The 18,190-nt window shown below is 45.0% G+C and overlaps 3 protein-coding genes across 3 annotated transcripts; 2 read left to right on the top strand and 1 right to left on the bottom strand.

The window, feature by feature from the left end:
• Positions 1-8,811: 8,811 nt before the first annotated feature.
• On the top strand, positions 8,812-12,960 carry LOC100823936 (putative disease resistance protein At5g47280). The gene is made up of 4 exons (XM_010238799.3): positions 8,812-9,830; positions 10,679-11,429; positions 11,518-11,729; positions 11,988-12,960. The coding sequence occupies exons 1-4, from the start codon at positions 9,098-9,100 to the stop codon at positions 12,818-12,820; spliced, it is 2,529 nt and encodes an 842-aa protein (XP_010237101.1). The 5' UTR covers positions 8,812-9,097; the 3' UTR covers positions 12,821-12,960.
• Positions 12,961-13,367: 407 nt separating this feature from the next.
• LOC100839347 (serine/threonine-protein kinase SAPK9) lies at positions 13,368-15,567 on the bottom strand. Its single transcript, NM_001317879.1, has 9 exons — positions 15,388-15,567; positions 15,186-15,260; positions 14,967-15,068; positions 14,801-14,854; positions 14,591-14,683; positions 14,230-14,322; positions 13,902-14,006; positions 13,732-13,830; positions 13,368-13,658 (listed from the first exon to the last, which is right to left on the bottom strand). The coding sequence occupies exons 1-9, from the start codon at positions 15,565-15,567 to the stop codon at positions 13,368-13,370; spliced, it is 1,092 nt and encodes a 363-aa protein (NP_001304808.1).
• A 589-nt stretch (positions 15,568-16,156) lies between these two features.
• On the top strand, positions 16,157-18,085 carry LOC100823633 (FBD-associated F-box protein At5g60610). Its single transcript, XM_003579180.4, has 3 exons — positions 16,157-17,221; positions 17,346-17,480; positions 17,582-18,085. Exons 1-3 carry the CDS (start codon positions 16,250-16,252, stop codon positions 17,933-17,935), a joined length of 1,461 nt encoding a protein of 486 aa, XP_003579228.2. The 5' UTR covers positions 16,157-16,249; the 3' UTR covers positions 17,936-18,085.
• Positions 18,086-18,190: the final 105 nt, after the last annotated feature.

Here is an 18,190-nt window from a genome sequence, read left to right as displayed (position 1 = left end):
TTGGGGGCTCCCATGAATTTTTTAGATTTGTTCCAGCAAGAATCTCTATAAGCAAATGATATATCGTGAAAAATCATTCCTATTGTTTGTTTCTTTTATGTTGAGTTGGGTCTATATTAATTTACTAACTTGATACTCCTGGTGCTTGCTGTCACCGAAGTAATAGATTTTGGTATCAATGTTACTTTTGCTCAGATCTCTATAGTGCACACATACTTACGATGTAAAATCTGAAGGAGAAGATATAATATGTTTGGTGATCTCGAATTCTCCATGTTATCATATTTGTTTGATGACATGAATGGTTGTAATCTGGAGCTGGTGAATTTAGCAATGTTTTTAGTTATAACATTTGATTAGATTGTTTTTTACTCCCAAGGCTGCCGCGCCATTGATATGACATTGATATGACATTTGTAACATTATCTTTGCAGCGAGTTATATAGCATGAGGTTTATAAGTGAATTGTATGTCCCCTGCCAGGAAGAATTGATGGGGTAGTTAAAAGAAGAGGCAAGGGAGAATTGATGAGTGGCTAGTAGAAGAGGTCAGGAAGAAGCTGCCAGAGACTGGAGGGAATTGCTAGTCTAAACTTGGTGCTTCCAAACTTAAATAATGGTCGTAAACTTGTAATATTATACTCCATTAAACTTGTGGATTTCATACCCTTGTGAATTACTTTCTTTTTTATTACCCTGAGAAATCACTAACTTCCTCTGTTCAACAAAAGATGTCTCAACTTTGACTAAATTTGAATGCATTTGTACATTAAGCCATGTCTAGATACATCCAAATTTTGACAAACTTGAGACATCTTTTGTTCGACGGAGGGAGTACTAGATATTTGCAAATCTTCCACTATCTTTCTGGACATTTGAATTCTTTCTCTTTTTAGGAATTATACTGTATTAGTTTTGTCCAATTTTTTGGGATATACTGTGTTAGTGTTGTTATTTTACGGATTTGTATATTTATTTTCATCACTTCTACAATTGGACTTTTATCAACTGTATTTACGGAATATTTTCTTGAATTTATGATGAGCTTTTTTTGGGTTTAAATATGAAACATGTTCCAATTCATGCAACCCTTGTTAATCCAAACACCTTTTTAGTAGAGGGGGATTTACCCGAGAGGGATTGGGTGATGTGAGGGATCAACCCTATCCTGGGTGGATTAGATCCACTAGTGGGTTGATTCCCCAGCTTCCAAACAACAAAGCAAAAGCAAGGTATGCTGTTATTGGTGCCGGTGTGTTTTGAAAATCCTCCCTTGTCCTTGCTATTAGGAAGAAAAAGAAATGGTAAATAGCATTCAATGTCTCGATCCATATAAAACAGCAAGTGAAGGATTCTGAAAATGCTGTGAGCTATGAGATGATTAGTTCATGGAAGACACACCCGTGGCTGTTCTTTGGTCGGCTTGGGAGGTATTGGGAGCTCTTCTACACAAAAGTCTTGAGGGGACACGGACGTTTAGCTCCCGACTCCTACATATGACTTCATCTCATCCACCCATTTGGCCCATCAAAATCTCGAATTTTGCCGAGAAGACGTACAAAACAGTAGAAATACTTTAGAGGCAGGAGCTGGAAGCAATATTCGGTCTTGAGGGGGGCTCTTTGGTTGTTACACTGGTCCAAATTGCCCGACCTGAGCGCCTGCCTGTCCGGGCTGAGGTTTATTTGATAACAACCCTGAGATACTCTCCAACTTCACCTGTTTCTTGCGTGAGTGAAATCAGCTTCCCCTCTCTACTTTTCCTCTCAGTGTAATCACATGGAAATACTGAACGACAAACATGGCTTGGAGCTTGTATCTACATAGACATGTTTAGGGTGGAGGGGGGTGGGGGCGATTCACAAACAAAGGCACAATCACAAGCCACATGCGCCACTCCATCAAATTAAGGTCCAGAAAATTCTGAAATTCAGAGACCTCATGAGGTGGCATTTGTTCACAAGGCGCTGACAGATGTGCTGCCTAATCTTAGATGCTTATTTGAATGGTGATCAACTTATGAAGCCAGTAGCAATCACCCTCTTTAGCCATCTGTGATGATCAGGTGGGCCCATGACCATCAACATCAGGAGTGTGATAAAATTAATTAGCACACTGGTCTTTCAGATAGGCCAAACAAGTGACAACAACATTTGCACACCAAGATGCTATTTTGCTCAAAACCATCTTCGTCACAATGAACCCATACCGCTCGAACACGGAACTGGTAACACTGGACGGCTTATGGACCCATTTGTCGGCGAGCGTCACTTAAGATCTCAATAACAGAAGCTGTCAATTATGGTATGCAGGTCAGGGGAAAATTTCACCAAAAAAATAACTAAAAATACTTAATAAAAACCACTAAAAGATTTTCCAGGATCTCACGAATTTTTAGCAATTTTCCACGTCGCTGATACACCCACACGTCAAGAGATGTGTGAAAGCGCTCTCTCTCTCTCTCTGATGCTAACTAGTTCTCAGTTTCACCTTGATATTTCTTTTTGCTTGATGCCATTTGCAATTGTTGACCTCAGAACAGAAGCTTACAAGGAAGGCAAGAGTTGCTGTCGATTCATGTCGCTGGCAAGAATCTATTGAAGAATTGTGGGGGGCGTGGTGGCCACCTTTTATTTATTTTTATCTCTTTTTTTTTATTTCTGGCCATCCAAAAGAATTCAGCACGTGAGCTTCTAGATGTTGCTTGACAGAGCAGGCCTCTTCTCAAGGCCACACACACATTATTGCAGGAGCTAGCTTCAGTTCTTATCTGAATCTGAATGAATGCCCACATGTTGCATCTTCTTTTTATATTATTGTGGGAAATGACATCACCTTTTCAACAGAAGCAGGATCAGATGCAATGGATCATATGATAGTGTTTAATACTGGTAGGCAACACATGTGTCATGGTGTCCTTTACATGCATCAACCATGCATTCATGCATGTGCTGGTACTAAGCACTGAAAATTCAACTGATGCTGCTAGATCTAGCATGAGGCCTTTTTATTTTATTTTCTGTCTTCTTCATTCAGAGTCAAAGCTCATCAAGTTTCTAGCTTCAGAGTGCAGACTCTGGAAACTACCAGTGGAGGGATATTCAATCGTCTTTGAATTGTTTGAGCATCTTGCAAAATTTCAACTGAAAGCAAGAAAGTTCATCAGCTTTCAAGGTTCAGACTCTGGAAACTAGTGGACGTGTTTTTCAGCTATCTTTGAAATTCTTTCAGCTCAAGCTTGGCGTGCACACGTGCGTGCGTGGGTGCTCTTTGAACCACTTGACTTTGTTATCTCCTCCAGTTTCAACCCGGATGACTTGTGGCATTCACTTTAAACTCAGTTCTTATCTACAGTACTGCAAGTCTGTGTACTTAATGGAAAATTCACAGTGTTTGCACCACAAAATTCTGAATCTTCAGATCTCTTGTTATAATGCTTCACACAATATTTGTGTGTATATAGCCATGTATTGGTGTGTTTTCTGAACTATGAACTGCTGGACGGAGAAAGATCGATGGGACAAATCACTTCCTGTGCAGAAGATTTTACTGCAAAATCTTGTGGTAGAATGTTAGAGATTCTGAAGGAGCACCCATGGATGAGTGAACTGAACTTGAACCAAAAGCTAACATGAACTTTACGTCATTTAACAGGTCCACTGTGAATGGATGTTCAACCCATGAGAAAAATACAAAAAGGAAACACCAAATCATGAAGACGACACTCCGTTGCTGAAACCACCACTCATAGTTACCGGGGTTCTCCATGTACCGTCATGAATCTCATAGCGGTTAGCGGGTTAAGGTTCACATAAAAAAGTTTTTACGTACCATGAACCCGAAACCCACGGCGCGACGAACTAAGCATCAGGTAACTATGACACCACACACCACATGTAAAAGCCGCCTTCACATCCAGCCATGAATTCCCACCTCATCATCCAATTCCCCACGAAATTATTAGGTGCACGGTAGATAATCTTTCATATCAGCGGTAGTTTTCTCCCCAATAAATTTGCCACCTCTGTGATCTCGACATCTCTTGTTCGATAACTAAATAAGTGCGCTACAGCACCCCAATTGCATGCTCAAATAGGATGATACAGGCAACCCGGCCCAATCACACCTTTAGCGATCGACCGACGATAATATCATACAACGCCACAGAGTCGATCGACCGACGATAATATCATACAACGCCACAGAGTCGATCGACCGACGATAATATCATACAGCGCCACGGAGTCGCCAAGACTCCGAGGAAGGAAATTAACCCATAAATCAATCAGTTTTTAGCTCCAATTCATATATATATATATTTTTTTATTACTCACTCCGATTCATAGAAATTGTAGTCCATTTTGTACTATGTTAGTACACATTTTGCACTAAGTGCAAGTGGGCTATATTTTTATGGATCCAAGGGAGTATATACAATACATACCGGGGTAAATTAATTTAATTCAGTTCATCAACGAGCTAGTAGGATGCGGATTCCACTTGGTGTCGTGTCCTGTTCACTGCCGTGTAGCCTATGCCGCCAGCAAACACACACACATACGGCAGAGAGGGCAGTCGCATATCAAGTCGACCGTGCGATGGATCGATGTAATAAGTGGGGAATAATCAATCGATTGGTTGCTGTAAGAAGGGAAGGAAACCAAAGGATTTGACCTCCTTTCGCTCTCGATTTGGACAGCCAGTCGATCGATCCCTTCGCTGATGGAGAAAGGGGCAGCAGAATTTAAGGCTACGGTGGTCTGGTGGAGGCGGGGTTAGGGCAGCAACAGTGGAGAGAGAAGCAAAGATTGGGGGGGTCAATGGCGTCATGCATTCATGGAGATGTCGGGCGGAAGAGAGATCGACTGCATTTCGTTGCATGAGACGAGACCGGAGATGGGGCTCATCATCTTATATACTCTACTTGCTTGTCGGGCTAACTAATTACTACTACCTCCGATGCTAAATTTTTGTCGTTGTTTTAATGTAAATTTAAACTAAAACAACGACAAGAATTTACAATTAGAGGGACTGCTAGAAGTAGCTGAAAATTATTGCCAGGAAAAGAACTGAATCTTTAGATATTTTGTTTATCTTGTAAACCTTCCCGTCTCCGTTAAAAGCATAATAAATGGGTGCACGATATGCCAACGCCGGAGAGGGTCACCTCTATATTTTCGATGAGTCTCGTTAGAGGATAGGTGCTTGTGCAATTTTACCAGGAAGAAGGGAAATTAGACAGAAAACCTAACAAGGGTTGCTCGGTTAATTTGGGGAAACTTGACGAAAACCGAGTGTGTTTAAAACCAAGGGTTGTCCTATATATCAAAGAGTAAATTTTCCAAAACCATAACCCTTTGGGGTTATATTAACTGGCTTTAGAGTATTTTAGCAGATCTCTTATATTGCTGGCTCGTAAAATGTGTATACGGTTTACCTAAAAATGTATTTATGTTATCATTTGGTCCAGCAGAACAGAAACCTTAAACAAAACCCGTAAATTTTAAAAAGTAGTTCACGGTAGAAAACGAGCAAACATAATTCGAACAATTTGAATAGAGTTCATACAACATACATTTCATTCAGGCCGGCGATTTATTGGTGGCGGTGAATACGGTCGAGCATATAAGGGATTTGCTAGTGATACACGCGAAACCACCATTTCAGTTGCCGGCGAAATCACATTGAACACGGCTATAACTGGGATCTCAATGGTTAATTGTCTTGTGTTGGATGTTTTTGGCTTCTACTATATATACTATTCTCTCCGACCGAAATTACTTGTCGAAATATTACATATATCTAGACTTTTTTTACACATAGATACATCCATATGTGGGTGAATTTGAGACAAGTAATACCGATCGCAGGGAGTACCACGGTTGGATAAACTGTTTTTCTCGTAAAAAAGATTAGATAAACTGTTTTGCCACAGGAGTGATCTGATGGATGCGCCTTTCGTGTCAGAATCGTGTTTAAACCGTTGATGCGACGACAATTCAGGCTGCTATCATACAACAACTTGGCCCCAAAAAATGGCGGTTTCATGCAATAAAATCCTAAAATCGGTGGCTCCGGCTAACAAAAACCTCAAACGGATTGTTTCAGACGATCTTTCAGTCATACCCGGTCAAGAACTCAACTGTTTTCCTGTGATCTAGAAAATATATACTACTAGCAGGCACAGGCTCTCCTTATCCTTGTCAAGACCGCCACAGCTCTCGCCGCATATATCGGTCCCATTAAAAAAAAAATTTGGTGCGGTCAATTCCAGCAATTTTTTTTGTTTTGTCATTGTTTTCCTGCTTGTGGTGATGTGTGTCCTGGTAGAGACACTAAATAAAATAAATATCGGAGCCATGTACACATGCTTGCACAAAAACATTTTGGGTCAAGGTCAAGGAGCTAGCTACCGGTTGGGTCGCCGGTCCAAAACTTTGACCAGGTTCATTGGATGGACAGCTCATGCATCCGAAACGAAGAAAAAAGATCTGTGTACCACCACGCTATATGTATATTTTTTTTCTTCTGTGGAACACGCTATAGGTATATACTAGGCCGATCATGAATGGATAGATCGATCTGGGAAAGGGACGGTTGGATCGAAATGGCATATTCTAGTACAGTAGCTAATTCCTTCTGAGCCTCAAATATTTATTTAGCATGCGTGCGTGCTCGTCCATATAGATCCATGCCATGCCGTTCTGTTCATACGTATGCTGCTGCAGTGCTGCTTGCTCTGACGCGTGTCCGCCGCGACGGTCGGTCAGTGAATAGCAAAGGTCTATACTGCAATTTACATGTAAGCCGGTAACTTTATTTTTGACAGCATGTAAGCCGGTAATTAACTTAATGAGCGGTTATTTATGGTGATATGTACTACGAGTGAGAGGGTCAAGCGTCGCGAAGAACATGATGCAGATGCAGGCCCTCGATAGAAAAAAGAAGTCCACTGGATGATCCAGTGCCGCAACAGTACTTGCTCCAATTCATATTAATTGTCTCAAATTTGACTAAATACGAATGTATTTATATTTAAAAAGCGTTAGATACACAGAGCCAGAGCCAGAAGAATAGTTGAGAGGGGGCATTTTAAACATTCTTAAAAAGTTATAACTTAAATTAGTGGGGCCATCAATGGTGAAAATCTACATTTGTATTGGTGTATCAAAATGCCCCCCCTCAGTATGTGCTGGATACGCCCATGTAGATACATCTAATATTTTGACAAGTAATATGAATTGGAGAAATACTACATATGCTCAGAGCCATGATTATTATGACCCAAATTATAGTATATAATTTCTCCACTCGAAAAAAAGAAACCCATCTTTCTAGAAGGTTGGATGTAATAAAGTTACGTTATAACGAGCGAGTTGAAGAAAGCTGCTCTATCACCGTACGTAGTAGAGCTGAATAATAATCCGTGAGATTTTAATTGATTGAGAAGGAAAGGAAAAGGACGGGGCCGGTGCATATGCATATGCACCGTCTCTGGACATCCAAACGTACGTAAGCTAAAGGCAATAATTGAATGAAATATATGCACACCATTAATTTGCCGTACTAGCTCTCTACAATTGCTTGGTCAAACCGCATAATTATCCATTAGTAGAGCTTGTCGCCGCTAGCTACCTGCTACCTGTGTGTGTGCTCCTTTAATTGCTAAAGATCGGTAGCTGCAAAGTTGACACTAGTACACAGTAGAAGCCCTGACCTGACTCCCATATTGCCTTGCCGCGAAAAGAATCAACGGGGCAGCTCGCAAGTCTCAATGACTTACGATACGACGGCATTTAGGATATGCCTACCCGGAGCAGCAGATAGGGGAAATAATGGTGTTCTCCGGGGCCCGTTTGGTCAGGAGATCATCGACCAACAAGATGACAAAACAAACTTGTTAAAAAAGGTTTAAAAAAGGGGTAAAAACAATATATTTACTGTCCAAACCTTGTAGAAATCATGTTTAGAATTTTCAAAATACCATATGTTGGAGGTATGATGTTTTACAAATGTGCAAATTTCAAGTCAAAAACTCAATTCAATTTCATTCGAGAGGAATTAAAAAGAAAAATACACGAATGAATACAGTCAAACAGTGAAGAACCCTTGTTCATGCTGAATTTAGGGTGAGTTTGGACTTGAAATTTAACACACATATAAAATGTCACTTCTCTAACTTATGCAATTTTTTGAGATTTTTTTAACATTTGACAATGGTTTTCAAAATGTTTCCACCCCAAATGAAATGTGGCTCTCACGAGATATGCAAAGATACAAAAGTAGTTTTAGAAAGAATGTTGGATATGTAGAAAAAAGAATCTAACAATTCATAGTGGAGATTTATTATATACTCCATAAATTATTATGTGGCCTATAAGATTTAGTTATCATTAGTAAATCTTTCAAGAAAATATATCTAATGATACTAATTTTATACCCGCGTATTAATTAATAATATAATGGTTAAAGTTTTGTCTCGACACTTGCATTATGACATCTCTGTTTCAAAATATAAGACCTGTTATTTTCTATTAATTCTAAAAACATGACGGTCACAAAGTTACACTACGTCATACTCCATATTTTAAAACGAAGAGGATATACATTTTTTTTTAATAATACTCCTATATACGAAGACACCATTTCCGAATCAAACAAGGAGAATACGGCGCGTGTCTCTCTATCTATCTACTCTAGTGGCGCGCATTGCACACGGCCAGCTAGGGGCCACCGGCGTTGCCCTCACCGTAAACGGTTGACTCTCCTTCCCGCCCCAAGCAGCCTCCTCCTATAAACTCTTCGCTCCCAGCCTCCGTCTTCTCGAGACCAAACGGCCAAACCCCTCCTTGCTCTCTCTTCCTCCTCCATGGCGATGGCGACCGCTCACTCACCCGACTAATTAAACAAACAAGCAAAGCAATTAACCTCGCATACGCAAGCAACGCACCCAGCAGCAGCAGCAGCAGCCCACTAAACTAGCTTAGCTAGCTACTAGCTCCCACCCCAGCCAGGCCAACAAAGTCAAGAAGATAAGGAACTCCTCTTCTTCTTCTTCTTCTTCCCCCCAGAGGCCAGAGCAAACCCCACAGCAACCCATGGAGAGGATCCTGTTCGAGGAGCTGGCCGGCGACGCGGTGCGGGAGCTGCTGCGCGCCGTGCGGGGCACCTTCCTCTGCCGCTCCACCGCCGAGCGCCTCCGCCGCACCGTCGAGCCGCTCCTCCCCCTCGTCCAGTCCCACGGCCACGGCCACCACGGCCACCCGCTGCGCAGCAACGCCGAGCTGGGCGAGCTGGCCGTGCAGCTCCGGGACGCGCTCGACCTCGCCCGCCGCGCCGCCGCCGCGCCCCGCTGGAACGTCTACCGCTCCGCCCAGCTGGCCCGCCGCATGGAGGCCGCCGACAGCGGCATCGCGCGCTGGCTGGCCCGCCACGCGCCCGCGCACGTGCTCGACGGCGTCCGCCGCTTACGGGACGAGGCTGATGCTCGCATCGGCCGCCTCGAGCGCCGCGTCGAGGAGGTCGCCGCCGCCATGCAGGCGCCTCCAGTACCCGCCGTGGTCGCGCCGGCGGCCCCGTGCAAGGGCGTGGCCATGGCGGTGGAGCCGGCGCCGGGGAAGGCCATGGGGTTGCCGATGGATCTGGAGCCACCGGAGATGGAGGAAGAGGAGAAGGAGGTGGCCGTGGGAGGGGGAGTCAAGGTGGGGAAAGAGAAGGTGAAGGAGATGGTGATGAGCGGCGGCGGATGGGAGGTCGTCGGGATCTGCGGCATGGGCGGCAGCGGCAAGACCACGCTCGCCATGGAGATCTTCAAGGACCAAAAAGTCCAAGGTAACCAGAATCAATCAAATCTCCCCCCAACCATCTTGTCTCATACAAATTCTTCCTTAAAAATTCCTTTTGTTCGGTTCCTCCGATTCTCTCCAATCTTATGTGCAAAGATTTGCATCTTTGTTGCGCATAGCATAATAATCATCCGATCCGATCCCCCGGTGCAAAAAATCGTTCCTTCGCTTCAATTATTGGGCACCAAAAAATTCAGAGGGGAATCTTTGCGTGTCGTCATGTGATTAGGTAAAGCTGAGGCTGACGCTTACGTTTTGCTACTCACCACTTGTTTTGGTCAAAATTGGCGCTTTGACCAAACTCAGTGCTGTAGTGGGATTGGATTGGATTGCTTTCGGGAGCATACAACCACTCCTGGCTGCCTAACTGAACAGATCCTGCGAAATTTTTGTCCAAATCTTTCGTGATGGTAACATTATTGTCTTAAATCAAAATATGATTACCACTTTATAGACTGGTTAATTATGAGAGTATACAGATCTATTTAATTAGTGGAGACCCCTGAAAACAGCGGAGTGCTAGCTCAGATCCAAGTGACACACTCTTCTTATTGTTCCAATAGTGGTGTAATACAGATCTGATATTATCGTTTGTAAGTACAAAGGCGATCGGAATTCGTAACAGAGATGAAGCTAATCCTTTTAGGCTTGTTCTAGATGTTAACTGATCTGAAATTCAGCATATATGTTCTGTCAACATTTTGCTAATTTGTTTGTTTCTCATCATGATCTGTTCTCTAGATTGTGCGTGTTCAGTGTCGATTTTGTGTTCTTCTTTCATGATTGTCTCAAGTTTTCTATCTGTGGTGCTGATATATGTGTTTCTTTGTGTAGCCTACTTCAACAATAGGGTCTTCTTTGAGACGGTCTCGCAATCCGCAAATCTGGAGACCATCAAGATGAAGCTGTGGGAGCAGATCAGCAGCGACATTGTGCTTGGTCAATATAACCAGATACCTGAATGGCAGCTCAGGTTAGGGCCAAGGGATCGAGGACCGGTCCTTGTTATACTTGATGATGTGTGGTCTCTCTCACAGCTCGAGGACCTAGTCTTCAAGTTCCCTGGGTGCAAGACCCTTGTCGTATCGAGGTTCAAGTTCCCCACAATAGTCACCCGGACTTATGAAATGAAATTACTCGGCGAGGAGGAGGCCTTGTCTGTCTTCTGCCGTGCCGCCTTTGACCAGGAGTCTGTTCCTCAGACTGCTGACAAGAAACTCGTTAGGCAGGTTGCTGCCGAGTGCAGAGGGCTTCCGCTAGCTCTCAAGGTCATTGGTGCATCCTTGCGGGGCCAGCCTCCTATGATATGGTTGAGCGCAAAGAACCGCTTGTCACGAGGAGAGTCTATTTCTGACTCACATGAGACCAAACTCCTGGAGAGAATGGCAGCAAGCATTGAGTGCTTGTCAGGAAAAGTTAGAGAATGTTTCCTTGATCTGGGTTGCTTCCCGGAGGATAAGAAGATCCCTCTTGATGTGCTGATCAACATTTGGATGGAGATACATGACCTTGATGAGCCAGATGCTTTCGCCATCCTGACCGAGCTGTCGAACAAGAATCTACTTACCCTGGTCAATGACGCACAGTACGTATAGCACATATTTTCTTGAAATCATTTGATAATTGATATTACCACAAGAACATCTTTGACTCTTTTGATTCTCTTTATGCAGGAACAAAGCTGGAGATATATACAGTAGCTACCATGACTACTCAGTGACGCAACACGATGTGTTGCGGGATCTAGCACTTCACATGAGCGGCAGTGATTCTCTGAACAAACGAAGGAGGTTAGTGATGCCGAGAAGAGAAGAATCACTCCCAAGAGATTGGCAGAGGAATAAGGACACTCCGTTTGAAGCTCAGATTGTTTCCATTCATACAGGTGATACATTTGGTCATGCCCTGTTCCTCAACTTGGTTATTTCTTGCGTGCAATTCCCATATGGTGTCCTCAGTGGTCAGTGCATTCATTCTGAAAGTCGCTCCTCCTGAAATGAAATACGGAGTACCATCACTTCAGTAGTACAACTTTTCTAAAAAAAATAAAAACTTCAGTATTCCAGGAATATGCATTTGCAGTTTCTTGTCAAATCTTTTATAGAAGTACAAAATGATCTGACCAACTGATTTCAAATTTCAGGTGAGATGAAAGAATCTGACTGGTTCCAGATGAAATTCCCCAAGGCAGAAGTTCTCATCCTCAACTTTGCCTCTAGTGTGTACTACCTCCCACCGTTCATCGCAACTATGCAGAACCTGAAGGCCCTAGTGCTTATCAACTACGGCACTGCCAGCGCAGCCCTTGACAATTTATCTGCCTTCACCATGCTCAGCGACCTGAGGAGCCTCTGGCTGGAGAAGATTACACTTCCGCCACTGCCAAAAACCACGATCCCGCTGAAGAACCTGCGCAAGATCTCTCTTGTCCTTTGTGAGCTGAACGACAGTCTAAGAGGATCAACAATGGACCTCTCAATGACGTTCCCGCGCCTGTCCAACCTCACCATTGACCATTGCGTAGATCTGAAGGAGTTGCCACCTACCATATGTGAAATCAGCTCCCTGGAAAGAATCTCCATCTCAAACTGCCATGACCTCACAGAGCTGCCATATGAGCTGGGCAAGTTGCACTGCCTGAGCATCCTACGGGTGTACGCCTGCCCGGCACTGTGGAAGCTCCCCCCATCGGTATGCAGCCTGAAGAGGCTGAAATACCTTGACGTATCTCAGTGCATTAACCTTACAGATCTCCCGGAGGAACTTGGTCACTTGACAAACCTAGAGAAGATCGACATGCGGGAATGCTCGCGGTTGAGGAGCCTTCCGAGGTCCTCCTCGTCGCTGAAGTCCCTCGGGCACGTGGTGTGCGATGAGGAGACGGCATTGCTGTGGAGGGAAGCCGAGCAGGTCATCCCAGACCTCCGGGTGCAGGTAGCAGAAGAGTGTTATAACCTAGACTGGCTTGTAGACTGATGTCCTGGGTGCTTTTGGCTCCAGGCTCACAATGTACAAATGATGTGTATATTTTCCCTGTTTAATGCAGGATGGCAAGTCAATACACTGTTCAGTTTAGACATGTTCGGTGTTCATGCAACTGACTCCAGTAACAACCATACCTTGTAGTCATGGTTTTAGGTAGGAATGCACACGAAAACTAGAATTATAGTACAGCTACTAGAGGCCTTCTCTCGGCACAAGTCACATTTTCATGTACAGGATACATATACAATACAATATTGTTCTAAACAGCCAGGCAATCCCAGGAAATACTCCCCTTTATCATAATACTCCCTCTGTTCCATAATTCTCCTCAAAATATTACATGTATCTAGACGCTTTTTAGGAGTAGATACATCCATTTTTAGGCAAATTTGAGACAAGAATTATGGAACGGAGGGAATACTTCACAATCCTGCTCATGAAGCAGCAACATAACCATATTACACAATCAGCAGCAACATGACTTTAGAATCAAAAGGTGGAAGACGGCAGCTACTGCCTGGGCACAAATATTTACAGATTACATGGCATACACTATCTCTCCGCTGCTGTCGATGTCGAGATCAAGGTCTGAGTCCAGGTCCTCCATGTCGTCATCAAGGTCAAGGCTGTCGGTCAGGAACTGGTTGATTCCACGGGTGCCAGCGGCTGGTATGGTCGCCTCAGCCAGTATCTGCATGATCTCGTTCATGTTCTGTATCGGCTGGTCAGGCTCCTCATACTGATTGCTCACTGTGCTACCATCCATGAGGTCAACTGGGAGGTTCTTCAGGACCCATGGATGGTTCTTTATCTCAGGCATTGTGATCCTCTGCAAGTCCAAACAGCAGATGTTATCTCACAGCTGAACAGTTGCCAGTGTGTGTCAAAGACAGAGTACTCACTGTAGCTGGGTTAGCAACAAAGATCCTTGAGATAAGGTCTCTGCACTCCAGAGATATGTGAACATAGTCCGGAATCGAGTACTGAACACCCAATATTTTCTGCAAATTGAGCTCGCCATTTAGCTGATTGGCTATACTAGAACAGCTAAGCAGAATGGTTGGCAACGGACCTGAATTGTCATTTTGAAATTCTTAGGATCTTCTGGATCCTCGAAAGGGTAAGCACCAACCAACATCACGTAAAGGGTTACACCACATGACCACACATCAGCAATCTCCATCCAAGGAAGAATTATTAGTGATTGGGCCAAAAGTATACATTATATAAATGGTTACTCCTCAAGACCATGCACCACTCATGTCAACGAAAGTTGGGTGGTACATTCATAAGTCAGAACACAAGGATATCTTTTCTTGTTGAGCAAAAGCCATGAAGTTTGGCAGCAGAGTATGCAGGTGACAGTTTTAACTTTTAAGCACAAAGGTGATAGATCATACCTTGCCATCATATTCTTTCTTCAGCAAAACTTCAGGAGCAATATATGCCGGAGTTCCAACAGTTGATTTTGGTTGTGAATGAAGAACTGATGACTGTAAAACCCAAAAAACAACGCAGCCGAGAATCAGCAATGAACATTTGTAACTGTTTGTTTTCATGGAAAAGTGAGTTCAGGTAACAGCCCAACAGCCGCATAATTCTATTTATTCATAACTTACTGCTACACACAGCAAGATAGTCAGAAATATGCTCTCAAGATTCTAAACATGATCTATAATTCTACATCCAGAGAGAACATCTATCACATGACCAAGCAATTATGCACATAGCACAGGACAGTGAAGGTGGCAACATCAATACCTTCGAATAACCGAAGTCGCATATCTTCAGTCGAGGAGCATTGCTACCATCCAGCAGAGTGTTCTCGAGCTTTAAGTCGCGATGGCATACTTGCTTCACAAATGGTGAAAACAAAAATCGTGAAGGGGAATAATTTTAAGCTACACATGGAACTACATAGTAAATGGAACATTAACTAGTAAATTTTTTGGAAAACAAAACTGGGAGTACCATGGAATGGCAGTAGCTAACTCCGGATATCAGCTGCTGGAAAAAGAACCGGGCCTGAGCATACAGAGAAACTCAAGAGTTAACAAATACAACCAACAAATGTATCATCACACGACACTTGACCAAAATATAGGGCCAGATTAGCAAGCAATAGAGAGAGAGATACCTCGTCCTCGCTGAATCGGCCGGCATTGCAGATCCGCTGGAAGAGCTCCCCACCAGAGGCGTACTCCATGACGATCGCGAGATGCGTCGGCGTCAGAATAACCTGAAGAACCGCAGACAAACAGACAGAGAGACACCCTCTTTGCATCATTCCACATGACGATCCAAGAACCGAGACTCTAATCAACACGGCAGTATCGCGAATCGCATAATCATTCACCTCCTTGAACCGGATGATGTTTGGGTGCCGCAGGGACCTGTGGTTGATGATTTCCCTCTGCACGTTCTCATCAATCTGCGAACACACACGGACACAGTTGACAGTACAGAGACATCAAGCTATCAGAGGCCATGGATTTTGGTGTCGTGGTGGAATCAATTAACTGAAGTGAGGGGGGCGGCGGGCGGTTCGGTGGAGGTACCTTCTCGCCGCGGTCGATGTACTTGACGGCGACGAGGTCGCCGGAGGCGCGGCAGCGCATGAGGCGGGCGACGCCGAAGTTGCCGGACCCGATGTCGCGGACCAGCTCGTACCGGTCGCCGTCGAGCATTACCGGCACATCCATCAGCGGCCCCGCCGCCGCCGTCGGCCCCATTTCCATCCCGCCGCCGCTGACAACCCCCAAGGCACAGAAATCCGCGCCCCCCTCCCTCCGTCCGCAACCTCCTCTCCTAGGATCTCACAGAACAGTCCCCCACGTCACCCCTCTCTCTCTCGATCTCGAACCTTTCTTCCTAGTTTTGGCCGCGCGCCTTTTCTTATTGCCGCCACTCTATGTCTCTATCTGAGTGCCTAGTGGGGAAGGAAGGGAAGAAGAACAACTGAAGAAGAAGAAGAAGAAGAAGAGAATGACGGCATTGCTTAGTCCTTTTTCCTACGCTCGCTTGACCAGCCAGGTAACAGTGACAGCCGGGGCCCGGACTCAGTGGGTCCTACCTGTCATCGACAGGCAGGGCGACAAGCTCGTGCGAAATGGTTTCCGGAGAAGCCGGATGCTTATTCCACCAACAGGTTCAAGTTGACAACGTGGCTGAACTGCGGGCCCGGATGCGGGGTTCCTTGTGGGCCGCACCTGTCGGTCACAGGTGTACGGCGCGATGTGGAGATGGATAAGGAGATAGAATTTTTTTTTTTTTGAGACAATGGAGATAGAAATATCTAGGGAGCGGTCCGGGTCTTACTGGGCCTAGAGCCCTAGAAGGAGAAAGCCCGGCCCACTGCAGCTCTCTCTCAGAAAAGCTCGACCCTTCGAACTCCTCGTCTCAGAGACGGCGGCGGCGGCCATGGACAATAGCCCTAGTCCCAAGAAGAGGAAACTAGCGGCGTCAATGATCCACGAAGCCCCGATGTCGCCGGAGGCCACGGAAGAAGCGGCGGATCTGGTCGCCCGCAACCAGCAACTGCCTCCTACCGCCGGCGCCGACCGCATCAGCAAACTCCCCGACGCCATCCTCGGCGACATCATCTCCTTCCTCCCGACCAAGGAAGGCGCGCGCACCGAGGCACTCGCGTCCCGGTGGCGCGGCCTCTGGCGCTCCTCCGCGGCGCCTCTCAACGTCGACTGCGGCGACCTCCCCTGCGACGATCGCGTCCTGGACATCTTCTCGTCCATAGTTTCCAACCACCCGGGCCCGGGCCGCCGCTTCTGCGTCCCCTCGCTCGTCCTCGGCGACCGGCCGGACGCCGTGGACGCCTGGCTCCGGAGCCCCGCTCTGGGCAACCTCCAGGAGCTTGAGTTCTGGTACAGGCCGTACCGCCGGCCGGAGCCGCTGCCGCATCCGCCGCCATCCTCCATGTTCTGTTTCTCAGCCACGCTCCGTGTTCTCACCATCGGAAATTGTAGCCTCGCCGACGAGACCGTCCAAGGGCTTCACTTCCCCTTGCTCCAGCAGCTCGGGATTGAGCTTGTCAGTGTCTCCGAGTGCTCGCTGCACAGGTTGATTGCCGGCTGCCCTGTTCTCGATTGCTTGCTGATTAACCATGGCTACGGCTTTCGCTGCCTCAGGATCAACTCCCTTACCGTTAGAACCGTTTGTGTCAAGAACTTTAGGCAGGTGAATGACCAGTTAAAGGAACTCATTGTTGAGAATGCTCCTTGTCTCGAAAGATTGCTGCATCTTGATTTCGACTATGGTCTACATGTGTCGGTACTCTCGGCCCCTAAGCTGGAGACCTTAGGCTGCCTAACTGATGGGGCTTACATCTCCAAGCAAGATTACCTCTCCAGATTCGAGTTTGGCACCACTGTTATTCAGGTACCTTAATTTGACATTAATCCTTACGTGTTGCCTTCATGAGGCTTCTCACTTGCATCTGTGTGCACAAAGATTGCATACCACTTGTCCATGGCCTAATCTCATCTTTCATGTTTGATAAAAGGGATTGCGTGTCGATAGCCTTACAACAGTTGTGCGTACGGTCAAGATTTTAGCTATCAATATGAAGACTCTTAGTTTGGATATAGTTATTGAGTTGTTGAGATGCTTTCCATGCCTGGAAAAGCTGTACATTGAGGTGACAGATTCTTCATTAAAATTCGTAGTTTTAGACCTGTCATTTGATCTGCTTACTAATCTGAAGTGGTTGGTTTTCCATTCGTTTATGTTCTTTCTCAGGCAGAGTCAATGAGGGTGAAAAATGAGTGGCGTCTCAAACACCGGAGCCTTGTCAAATGTCTTGACATCCGTTTAAAGACAATTGTTTTTCAGAGTTATCAAAGCATTAAATCTGACGTGGACTTCATCACATTCTTTGTGCTGAACGCTAGAGTGCTAGAGTCGATGACATTTCAGATTGGAGCCAGGGATTGCAATGAGGAGTTCATAGCAGAACAACGTAGGAAGCTTCAGATAGAGAACAGGGCTTCACGAGGTGCTCAGTTTCATTTTACTTCTGGTAGATGTGCCCGCAGTGTTTGGGATATTCATCATGTCAGTGATTTGGATTTAGCTGATCCATTTTTATGTTGATGTTGACATTTGGCTTTGGTCCATTTTGAATTATTCTAGCTTATTAAATTTATCTCATTGGTATTCTGTCCAAGCTTGGTTAGTTTTGGTGTTTGCATGTTTTATAGTTTATATTATCTGGAATCTGGAACCATTTGCCATTTAAACATGCAATTGTCGTGTCTTTAGTTTTATGATATACTATGTGACAAAAGAGGATGATATCTGGAGATGTTGAATTTGACTTCTATTGGAACATCATTAGGACTTATTGAT

The sequence above is a fragment of the Brachypodium distachyon genome, chromosome 4 (assembly GCF_000005505.3).
Source record: "Brachypodium distachyon strain Bd21 chromosome 4, Brachypodium_distachyon_v3.0, whole genome shotgun sequence".
In the NCBI taxonomy this organism is placed as follows: Eukaryota; Viridiplantae; Streptophyta; class Magnoliopsida; order Poales; family Poaceae; genus Brachypodium; species Brachypodium distachyon.
This window is presented reverse-complemented; position numbering and strand designations above follow the sequence as displayed.